This window comes from Elephas maximus, chromosome 2, assembly GCF_024166365.1.
Source record: "Elephas maximus indicus isolate mEleMax1 chromosome 2, mEleMax1 primary haplotype, whole genome shotgun sequence".
In the NCBI taxonomy this organism is placed as follows: Eukaryota; Metazoa; Chordata; class Mammalia; order Proboscidea; family Elephantidae; genus Elephas; species Elephas maximus.
In genome coordinates this window covers 203750766-203763048 of record NC_064820.1, presented here as the reverse complement: position 1 = coordinate 203763048, position 12283 = coordinate 203750766, and the positions used below count along the sequence as shown (strand labels likewise).

At 39.7% G+C, this 12283-nt stretch overlaps 1 protein-coding gene across 1 annotated transcript; it reads left to right on the top strand.

Annotated features, from left to right (window-relative positions):
- The first annotated feature begins 202 nt into the window (after positions 1-202).
- On the top strand, positions 203-11021 carry LOC126067533 (olfactory receptor 2L3-like). Its single transcript, XM_049869547.1, has 2 exons — positions 203-1126; positions 10932-11021. The coding sequence occupies exons 1-2, from the start codon at positions 203-205 to the stop codon at positions 11019-11021; spliced, it is 1014 nt and encodes a 337-aa protein (XP_049725504.1).
- Positions 11022-12283: the final 1262 nt, after the last annotated feature.

The window sequence follows — 12283 nt, the reverse complement described above, 5'->3', positions numbered from 1 at the left end:
ATATTTAATAAAATTTTAGGCAACTTTCAATATATGATAAAATATCTGTGATGAGACGATGGCCAATATTATCTGAGAGTAAGGAATTGAGGATGAATATATATAATATTTGACCCACAGCTTTATATAAAACCTGTATTGAATGTCAGCTATTGTAGTCCATTTGATTTGTTTCCTAGCCTTCTTATGTTTATTTAGAGATATGGTGAGTGTGAATGAATCCTCAATAACTGATTTCATCCTTGTGGGACTTTTTCCTGAGTTTCAGCATTCCATTATCCTCAACTCCGTGATTGTCTTCATCTATACCCTTGCCTTCCTGGGGAACACGCTTCTGATTGTCTTGATTTTGGGGGACTCCCGGCTTCATACACCCATGTACTTTCTCCTCAGTCAACTCTCTGTCATTGATTTGACGTTAACTTCTACCATTGTCCCGAAGATGGCCTATAACTTTTTCACGGGTGAAAGGAGCATATCATGGATTGGTTGTGGGACCCAGAGTTTCTTTTTCCTGATGTTAGGAATGTCAGAGTGCCTCATCTTGACCCTCATGGCTTATGATCGTTATGTAGCTGTCTGTAGCCCACTGCGTTATCCCACTATCATGAGCCCCAGTTTCTGTCTGCATATGGTTGCTACATGTTGGATTGGAGGCTCTATAAGTTCATTTATACATACAGTCTACCCTATGCATTTCCCCATCTGTGGATCAAGGGAGATCCACCACTTCTTCTGTGAGGTACCAGTCCTCATTAAACTCTCCTGTGAAGACACTTCGGTCTATCAGTTAGTGGTGGTGGTGACAAGCATTGTGCTGCTTGTTGTGCCTTTCAGTCTCATCACAGCCTCCTATACTCTTGTCTTCCTCACTGTCCTCCATATGAACTCTGTCAAGGGCAGGAAAAAAGTCCTAGCCACATGCTCTTCCCATTTAACTGTGGTGAGTCTCTTCTTTGGCCCAAACATATTCATCTACATGACTTTCACCTCATCTCATAGTCCAGAACAGGACCAGGCTCTCTCTGTTTTCAGCAACATCCTCACTCCCATGCTGAATCCCCTCATCTACAGCCTGAGGAACAAGGAGGTGGTGGCAGCTCTCAGCAAGCTGATGGGGAGATGTGTGGTCTCTTAGTAGATGAAAAAAAAATTCCAGCTGTGAAAAATGACATGTTTATGACCACAGGCAAAACTATGGGTCAAGGTTTGAAGAATAGGTATGTGTTGTGTGGTTTCAGGAAACAAAGGTGTACCCACCGAATCAATCCTGACTCACCGCTACCACGTATGTTTTAGAGTAAAACTGCACACTATAGGATTTTCAGGGGCACTGATCTTTTGGAAGTAGATCACCAAGTCTTTGTTTCAAACTGTGTCTGGGTGGATTTGAAACAAGCCTTTGAATTTGCATTTCTAAAAATTTCCCAGGTGATGCTAATGCTGTTAATTAGGAGCAACATAAAGAAAAAAACCATCTTCTAGGAGTCCTGAGTTCTAAACCTGCTCACATGCTATTACTTTGTCAGTTAGAAATGCAAATTCTCAGCAGGGGTTTGAACTGGAAAGAGTTTTTTTAAGCCCTTATTTGAAACCCTAACCTTTCAGTTACTAGTGGAGTATTTAACCATTTGCATGACCCAGGGACTTATCCAATAAGTGGTAATAGGATCCTTTGGAGAGTAGTTAAGAAAATAAAAACAGCATATACATGCCTCGATGTTTCAGCGTCCTTATTCCTATGATCCAGTTGTTTCTTCCTTCATTGTTTAAGGAATAAAAAATTATTTATGTTCTAGGAACAAAATAAGGGATTGTGAATTTTTACTGCGTCAACAGCTTTTGTTTACAACCTTTCCATTTATCTTTTTTTGTTTTTGCTTTTGTTGTGAAGTTTGAGTAGCATTCATGTTGGCTTCCTGTCTATCTTGCTCCTAAGATTGAATGTACCATAAAATATCTTCACCAGTACCCTGGCTCTCCCTTTGACCTTACTGGTTGTTAAGGTTATAATAGTTTCCTGGCTTATGTAGTTAAATTCTGCCACCTGGCCTTGGTGAACAGTATATCCTCTGAGCACTCTTCTAGAACACAGTCATTTGTTGGCTCTCTGGTCTACCATAATATAGACATTGACCATTTGCCTTCACACCTTTATTCCTTCCTCTATCACCTTCGAGGAAAACTCAATCATTTTCACTTCACGGAGCTTTGGCCATCTCTTTTTCCAGACTTCTAGGAGCCACCTAGCAAGGAGTCTGATCTGTGGTCCTTGCCCAGGTGTTAAATACAATCTCCTGAGAAAGTGCTTAATCAGTCATATATTCTGCTTAAGAACTCTTGCTTATTCAATCTTACATTCAGGCTTCGTTCATCAAGCACTTTCAATTTCAGCTCAAAGTTACTCCCCTGGCTTTTTTAAATTGTGGTAAAATATATATATATATGTATATATATACACACACGTACCATTTGCCATTTCAACATCTATTACGTGTATACTTCAGTGGCATTAATTACGTTCATTATATTGTGCAACCATCACCACTATCTGTTTCAACTTTTTTCTTACACTTAACAAAAATTAAGTGCTGCCTTAGCAATGACCCCTTCTTCCCCCCCCATTCATCCTAGCCACTATATATTTTCCTATTCTAGATATTTCCTATAAATAGGATTATACAGTATCTTTCCCTTTGTGACTGACTTATTTTACTTAGCATATTTTCAAGGTTCATCCATGTTGCAGAATGTATCAGGACTTCATTGCTCTACATGAGTAATATTCCTTTGTATGTATGTACTACGTTTTGTTTATCCATCGATCTGTTGATGGACACCTGATTTGTTTCTACCTTTTGTTTATTGTCAATAGTGCCACAATGAAAACTGGTGCACATGTATCCATTTGTGTTCCTGTTTTCAATTATTTTGGATATATGCCTAGAAGTGAAATTGCTGGGTCATAAGGTGATTCTATGTTTAATTTCTTGATTAACCTCCAGAGTGTTTTCCACAGTGGCTGTACCATATTATGGTCCTACCAGCAATGTATGGTGGTTCTAATTTCCTCACGTCTTCACTAATACCTGTTTTTTTTTTTTTTTAAAGGATGGGAAGTTATATCTCATTGTAGTTTTGATTTGCATTTCCATAATGCCTCATGGGAGCCCTAGCGGTACAGTGATTAAGAGCTACAGCTGCTAACAAAAAGGTTGGCAGTTCGAATCCACCAGCCACTGCTTGGAAACCCTATGGGGTAGTTCTACTCTGTTCTATAGGGTCACGATGAATGAGAATTGACTCTACAGCAGAGGTTTGTCTTCTATTTTTTGAAATGACTAATCATGTTCTGCATCTTTTCTTGTGTTTATTGGCCATTTGTATTTCTTATTTGGTCAATTGCCTATTAAAGTCCTTTGCCCTTTTGTAAATTGGGTTCTTTCTCTTTTTGTTGTTTAGTCTCAGGAGTTATTTGTAGATTCTGGGTATTAAACCCTTATAGATATGTAGTCCACCCAATCTTTTTCCCATCTATAGATTGCCTCGGAAACCCTGGTGGTGTAGCGGTTAAGTGCGACGGCTGCTAACCAAAGGGTAGGCAGTTCAAATCCGCCAGGTGCTCCTTGGAAACTCTATGGGGCAGTTCTACTCTGTCCTATAGGGTCGCTAGGAGTCAGAATCGACTCGATGGCACTGGGTTTGGTTTTGGTGGTTATAGATTGCCTCTTTACTTTGTCGATAAAGTCCTTTGATGAAATGTTTTTAATTTTGATGAGCTCCCACTTATCTATTTTGTCTTTTGTTGCTTTTGGTGTCATATATAAGAATCCATTTTTAAATACTAAGTACCAAAGCCTTACCCCTATGTTTTTTTTCTAAGGGTTGTATAGCTTTAGTTCTTGCATTTAGGGCTTTCATTCATTTTGAGTTGATTTTTTGTACATGGTGTGAGGTATAAGTTCAGCTTTTATTTATTTTTTATATGTTTCTAATTCTTTTAACATGATGCATTGTCTCTTTTCTTCCTTAATGTACCAGAATATACCCAGCTGTGTTATGCTGAGTTTTTATCCTGCTGTGTGGTACAGTAGCAAGAAGAGGTGCATGGGGCATGTCTTAAGAAGTTAACAGTTGCCACTTGTAGGCAAGAAGCCTCTGCAGCATTTTCCAACAGATTCTTACTGGGAAAGAGTGGTCCCCTCTGCAAGTTCTGAGGGTCTGGGTCTGTCTTCAGACCCAATATACTTAGGGTCATCCATTCAAATGCCCAAATGTCATACTTCAGGGTCCCAGGCTTTTCCCTAGAAGGTCTTACATTTAGCATAACAAATGTACATCCACTGAGCATTCAAACATAACTGGAGTTCTGTGTCTTTAACTATCAAGTCATCAGCCTGTTGCTCAGCAGTGTCTCTTCTTCCACTACATGAAATGAAGGCCTCTTTGTAAGTTATCGAAGAGAACTGCTGGTTGTCATAGCCCTCAGTCTCTCATTATCCCTTGGAAGGGAATCAGTACAAATCATTAGTAACCAGCTAATTATGCCACCTCTCTTTGTAAACATTGTGCACCCCCACACCCACACCTGTAATTCAAATGTCTGTAATGATGGTCTTCTTTCTCTTGGACTTTTCTTTGCTTTTTCTTTGATTGTGCTTTGGGGGAAAGTTTGCAGAGCAAATTATTTTCTCATTCAAAATTTTATAGACAAATTGTTTCATGGCTGCAGTCCCTGCAATATGTCATCACTCCCCCCCTTTCCCTTTATACCCAAGGTTCACTGTGTATATTCATCCAGTTTTCCTGCCCTTTCCTGCCTTCCCATCTTTGCTTTTGGGCAGGTTTTGCCCATTTTGTCTAGTATAATTGATTAAACTAAGAAACGCGTTCCTCAAGTGTTTTATTTTTTGTTTTGTAGGTTTGTCTAATCTTTGGCTGAAAGATGCACTTCAGGAGTGGTTTTAGTTTTGAGTTAGAAGGGTGTCTGGGAGCCATAGTCTCAGGGATTCTCCCAGTCTCTGTCAGACCAGCAAGTCTGATTTTTTTTGTGAATATTAATTTTATTCTACTTTTTTTTTTTTTTAAATTGCTCTGTTTGGGACCCTCTATTGTGATCCCTGTCACTCTGACAGGTTGGTGGTGGTAGCTGGGCACCATCTAGTTCTTCTAGACTCAGGCTGGTGGAGGCTGTGGTTCATATGGTCCATCAGTCCTTTGGACTAATATTTTCCTTACGTCTTTGGTTTCTTCACTCTCCATCGTCTGGAATGGAATGGGGCCAAGAGATGTAGCCACTAACAAGCTTTGAAGACCCCAGACGCTACTCACCAGAGTAGGATGTAGAATATTTTCTTTAGGAACTATGTTATGCCGGTTGACCTAGATGTCCCCTAAGACCATGGTCCCCAGCCCTCAGTCCAGGTAACTTGGTCCCTCAAGGTGTTTGGATGTGTCTAGGAAGCTTGTATGACTGCATCGTCTTTGTACTCTATTATATACATATGAATATACATGCTGTACATACAAATATGTATGTAAAAATATTCACAGCCTCAAATATACATGTACATGGGCATACTCCTATATGCCCTCCTTCCCCTAGTCTACTTATGTATCTGCCCATGTATCTGTTTGTAAATGAATTATTTGTTTTTACTGTTATTATAGTATTCACTGTTGTTGCCTCTTTTTTTTTTTTATCTTGTCTTAGTCTAAGTGTCTTCTTTTGCATTGGTCAAGTTGTGCTGACTTCCCCTATATTGCGTATTGTCTTTCCCTTCACCATAGTTAACATTTGTCCACTATCTAGTTAGTGATTTCTCCGCTCCACTTCCCCTGTCCCTTGTAACCATCAAAGATTGATTCTTCTGTATGTAAACCATTTCTTGAGCTTTTATAATAGTGTCCTCACACAATATCTGTCATTTTGTGATTTACTTATTATACTGAACATAATGTCCTCCAGATTCATCCATGTTGTGAAATGGTTCATTGATTCATCGCTGTTCTTTATCATTGTGTACTATTCCATTATGTGTATGTACCATAATTTGTTTATCCATCACTCGTTGATTGGCACTTCGGTTTTTTTCCATTTTTTGCCATTGTGAATAATGCTGCAATGAACATGGGTGTGCATATGTCTATTTATGTGTCAGCTCTTATTTCTCTAGCATATATTCTGAGAAGTGGGATTGCTGATGATGTGGTATTTCTATCTTTTTAAGGAAGCGCCATATCGTTTACCATAGTGGTAGTACCATTTTACATCCCACCAGCAGACTATGAGAGCTCCAATCTCCACACGACCTCAGTAACATTTATTGTTTTCTAGATTTTTGATAAGTGTCATTCTTGCAGGAGTGAGATGGTATCTCATCATGGTTTTAATTTGCATCTCGGAATCGACGGCACTGGGTTTGTTTTCTATAGAGTTGCTATGAGTTGGAATCTACTCAACAGCAACGGGTTTGGTTTTGGTTTTAATGGTTAATGACCACCAAGTGTCTGTCAGTTTGTTGTACTGTCGTGCACAAAAACCAAAGTACGACCTTGCATGTATACCACCTGAATTTAGAGACCATCTCAAGAATAGATTTGGTGCTTTGAACACTAATGATCGAAAACCAGACAAGTTGTGGAATGACATCAAGGACATCATACATGAAAAAAGCAAGAGGTCATTAAAAAGACAGGTGTGATAATTAAGACTATGTTAACTTGGCTGGGCCGTGATTCCAGTGTCTTGGCAGTCGTATAATGTTGTGATCACTTCCTTTGAGATTTGATACATGATCACCCCCATGATGGGATCTACTGTGAGTGGTACTGGCAGGGGCGGGGCCTGCAGCAGCTCACCACCCCCTCAGCCTTCATCTCTCCGTCCTCCAGTGTCTAGCCCTTTCTGCTGTCCTTGCTGAGGCTTTTGCTTTTTCTGAATCCTGCAGCTCACTCCTGTTCATCTGACCTTCAGTTCTTGGGACTTGAGCTAGGAGATTACCTGTGGTCTTCCCTTCCTATCTTGAGATTTGTTGACCTTCATAGCCTGTGAACAACAGCCCTGCTCTCTGGCCTGCCGATCATGGATTCTCTTGGCCCTGAGGCTATGTGAATCAGGAGAAGCCTTTTTCCTACCCCACAGACCTGGGATTTTACCCAAAAACCCATTGCCTTTGCGTCAATTCCAACTCATAGCAACCCTATAAGACAGATGGGGTTTTACAGCTTCTAAAAATCACATGAGCCATTTCCTTGATATAAAACTCTCTCTCTGTATATATATTTATGTGCTTTACTGGTTTTGCTTCTCTAGAGAACCCAACCTAAGACGTTTGGTACTGGGAGTGGTTCTAGGGAAACAAAATTGTAAGGATGAATTTTCTAAATTGGTTCTCAGGTCTGGTTAGTCTTAAAGATGTTAATGACTCTGCTTTCAGTAGTAAAGAGGGCACTGCTAATCTATGGTGTGAGATGGCAATTCAAATACACAAAGTATCACCAAAATAGATTAGATATTGGTGAAAGATGAGGCTCTGGGTGATTGCATGGGTGATACCTTTCTACAATTTTGTCATAATGAGAAGTATAAGGAAGCTGGTTGGTTGGTCCTACCTTCACTAGACAAACTGGTGAAAGAAAGAGATGCGCTCAGGGCTTCAGGGTCAAAGCTGAAGCACCACCATCATGGTCTGTCTCTTTATGTGATTAGATATTGACTGTTGTCTCTGAGCCATCAATAAGTTATTATATTTATTCATTCTATGTTTTTTTTATGTTTGCTTACTGTGTCCTAGCTTCTTGTTTTGACGTGGCCAAACAGGCTGGTCATGTGAGCTAGTTTGGTTATTGGCACCTTGGACACTCTCAAGTCCTGTCACCAGATCTGTGAGCTCAGGAGTCCATTTACTTTTCTTGTGTGGATTCAGTTCGTGTCTAGGTCATTGGTCACGCAGTGTGTGGTGCACTCTCACCTACAGTCCTAGATGGGCAGGGATGATTGGAGTAGGCACAGGTATCTGGCTGCAGTGGGGGGTCATGTGCTGAGCAAGGCAGGAGGCTGACTGCTGCCCCTGAGTGTCTGGGTGGAAGGTGTGTCCCTGTTCCCTGGAGTGCGTATGTGGGTGGGTTTTTGCAGTCAGACTGTGAGCACCCAATGCGGTTGGCTGTAAGGACTGGGAAGCACCACTTATTCTCAGACTCCTTTGTGGGTGGCTAGGTGGAATGGGGTGGAGCCACCAGTTCTCAGGCCCCAGATGCGGTTAGGTCAGGAACTTGCTTAAGGGACAGGGCAGGTCAGTTAACACAAGTCTGCCACTACCCCTTATAGTTGATGTCGTTAAAAATAGGCTTCGGGTATATACCCTGTTGTACTGTGCTTATGAGGGCCCACACTTTTGAAATGGGCCCACACAGGTCTATGCAAGGGTAAAAGGTATTCAAAGTCTGTGAAACCTTTATGCCTGTGCCTAGGCAAAGGGGCTATGCCTGCCCTGAGTTTCTGTCTTAGGGGAGCTGGAAGATTATTTTTTTTACTGTTTTTAAGTTTTTCCCACTCAAAAGCCAGGTGAATGGCTCAGGACACGTGACGGATCCTACTGCTGGCCCAGGGGATGTAGCAATTGCTGGAGCCAGACAGACGCAGAGCAAAGTGTGTGGTTGGGGGTACATAAATGGCAGAGAGGTACTTCCCAAAGAAGGGAAGAGTTTTTTTGATCCACACAGCATGTTAGATGCTTGTACTTCTCTTTCCCTGATTGAGCACTGCTTCTCCCTGGTTCTGGAGGCTTGAGCAGATTCTTCGCTGCTAGGTTTCTCCTGATGTAGAAAATGTGTCCCGAGCACTACTGCTTGCCTCAGCCCACACGTGCCAGCTAATCCAGCCTGCTGGGTGCCAGTGCCGACCAGGTCAGGTTTGGCAAATCCTCACTGCTTCTGAACTGTCTCTCCCTTCCCCACTGCTCAGTCTGGCTCCATATCTTTGTCTTTGATGTCCAGGGCTCCTAGATTGTCGTATACAATCGATTAACTTGTTTTTTTTGGCTCTTTGTTGTAAGAGGGATAACCAGAAGCATCTGACTACTCCGCCATCTTGGCCCTGCCTCCCTATTTTCTTTTTTGATATGTGCATTTAGTGCTATAAATTGGCCTCTGAGCTCTGCTTTTGCTGTGTCCCAAAGGTTTTTGTATGTTGTATTTTCATTCTTATTTGATTCTAGGATTTTTTTTTATTTCATTTTTAATTTCTTCTATTACTCAGGGTTTTTTTAAGCATTTTGTTTTTCATTTTCCAAGTATTTGATTTTTCCCTTGTTCTTCCTGTTGCTGATTTTCTAATTTTATAGCACTGTGATCTGAGAAGATGCTTTGTATTATTTCAATATTTTTTAATTCATTGAGGCTCCCTTTGTGGCCTAGGAAGTGATCTGTTCTAGAGAATGATTCATGTGTGTGGCAGAAGAATGTGTATAGTGCTGTTATTGGGTGGAGTGCTCTGTATGTGTCTCTGAGGTCAAGTTGGTTGATTGTGCTATTTAGATCTTCTGTATCTTTGCTGAGTTTCTTTCTAGTTGTTCTGTCCATAATTGAAAGTGGTGCATTAAAGTTTGCTACTATTATTGTAAAACTTTCAATTTCTCTTTTGGTTTCTGTTAGGGTTTGTTTTATGTATTTTGGAGCTTTGTCATTGAGTATGTAGCTATTTATTACGGTTATGTCCTGTTGGTGGAATGATCCCCTAATCATTATATAAAGTCCTCCTTTGTCTAAGGTTGGCAGATCTAATCTTCCAGGCACTCTTTGGAAACTCTATGGGGAAGTTCTACTCTATCCTATAGCATCATTATGAGTAGGAATTGACTCGACAGAAATGGGTTTGATTTTTTTGGCTTTGTCTATTGTGATGGAGTTTGATTTAAAGTTTATTTTATCAGAGATTATTATTGCTACTCCTGCTTCTTTTGGTTACTGTTTTCTTTGTATATTTCTTCCTCGTTTGATTTTTAACCTCTTCATATCTTTGTGTATAAGGTGTGTCTCTGGTAAGCAATATATTGATGGGTAATATGTATTTTTTAATCCATTCTGCTACTCTCTTGACTAGTGCATTTCACTCATTTACATTCATTGAGACTATCAATAGATATGAATTTCTTCTGTCATTTTGTTACACTGTTTTTTGTGTGATGCTGACATTTCCTTTGTTCAACTTAATTTTCTGTGCTGAGTTCTTTTTGTTCATGGGTTGTCTTTTCATTTCCTTCATTTTTGTCAATTTTGTGTTTACCAAGTCTTTTTTATTTTTCTCTTTATTTTGGTGTTTAGGTTTGTCAATTTTCCTTGTAGATACTGTGAGGTTTACCTTTATCATCCTATGTTTAAAACAGTCTGTTATTTTTAGATATCACCTTGACTTCCTCTCCATATGGAGCATAAGGGCATGAGGAAAACTTTTTGGATGGTATATGTGCTCACTACCTTGATTGTGGTGGTTTCACACTGTATAATTATGTCAAGGCTTATCACATTGTACACTTTAAATATGTGAAGTTTATTTATTATATAACATTCATATCTCAATTAAGCTAGTGTATTAAAATTAAAAATCATAATTTCCAGTTTTATGTTTTGAGCAGTTACACTGATGGTGGCGTCAGTCCGAAAGATTATATTATAGATGTAGAAAGAGGAGGAGTGAGTTTAGGGGGAAAGGCAATTGGTTAAATTTTGAATCCGTTGAAATCGATGGCTAAGGGTTTATCCAAATGCAACTTTTCAGTACATTTTTGGATAAATGGGTCATACTACTCATCTCCTAGAATACTCATTATTATGAGTGTATAGTCAGGCTGTACATTTTCATTGTACTGACTGGTAATTTTTGGGAGTTAAAAGCATAATTTCTCACACAGCTAATTTCACAGTGTATTAAGGGAGTTCATAGGTCTTCTCCTCATTGGCAAGGAACAAAAACCCAGGGAATCATGAAAATGACAACAGGCTTGGAGTCCCGAGGGCAGTAGAATTACAAGCATCTTCTACAGTCCTGTGGGAAGAGGTAGCTGTTTGGGAGGTGGAAGACCTTGTTAAAGTGAAAGGAGAGAACTCTCACAGGGCATTTGAAATTAAGTCCCAAGCCACTCACCTCATCTCCAGCATGGAGAGGTTTTTTTTTTACCTTTTATGAAAAAAAAAAAAAAAATTTTTTTTTTTTTTTTTAAATGAAATATCTAATTTAGCCGCTTTCTTCCCTTACCACCTCTCCCAGGTCATATTCATCCCTCAGCTTATTATCGAGTCACGCACTGTCCTGAAGGCCAAGCCTGTGAACTAGTGAAAGAGAAGATGTATTGACTCAGACAATATCAAATTAGATACGTGCATCTCCATTCCTTAGAGCCAGCTGCTGGGGTCTTCTTGTGAGAACAGTGACCACGTACTGAAAAGAATTTTGGAAGCTTTAGCACTTACAAGAAAAAAGATTGGCTGGACTTGCATAAGATTAAATGGTATCAACTTGCTAGAACACTTGCTGGGGTTTGTCATTTCTGGAAAATTTCCAATCATTCTAAGCATTCTATGATGCATGAAATTTCAATTACTGGACATAAATGACTAAGTTGGAGCTTGGGTGTAGGGTCTCAGGTCCTTAGAAGCTTTCAAAATGGTTCATAAATAGGGCTTTATTACTATTAATAGTATTTACTGCTCATACAGGCATGAATAAAACCAGGCATGATTTCAGTTGATGTTTTTTCCTCTTCCTTCTTCTACTTTACATTTTTAAGCTTCTCTTTTAGTATTTCTTTGGTTATATCACCTCCTTCACCTCCATTTAAATATCCCTCTATTTCTGTTCATGCTCATTCCCTTCATTATCTTCTGATTCCTTTTCCCCCAGGAAATATTTTAGCTCTAGAGTTTTAATATCTCTGACAGAAGGATTGAATTTGTTAAATGAATAAATAATTCCTTCATTCTGATGAGTTAATTATTTATTTACTTAATTTATTGTGCTTTAAGTGAAAGTTTACAAATCAAGACTGTCTCTCATACAAAATCTTATACACACCTTGCTATGTACTCCTAGCTACTCTCCCCCTAATGAGACAGCATACTCCTCCTCTCCATCCTATATTCCCCGTGTCCATTCAACCAACTCCTGTCCTCCACTGCCTTTTCATATCGCCTCCAGACAGGAGCTGCCCCCATAGTCTTGTGTGTCTGTCTACTTGAGCCAAAATCTCACTCCTCACCAGTATCATTTTCTTTCTTATAGTCCAGT

Excerpts from the sequence above, each read along its gene's own strand:
- LOC126067533 (XM_049869547.1), top strand. The coding sequence starts at position 203 with ATGGTGAGTGTGAATGAATCCTCAATAACTGATTTCATCCTTGTGGGA. Across the intron at positions 1,127-10,931 it reads GCAAGCTGATGGGGAGATGT|GGAGTTCATAGGTCTTCTCC; the intron begins GTGGTCTCTTAG and ends CAGTGTATTAAG.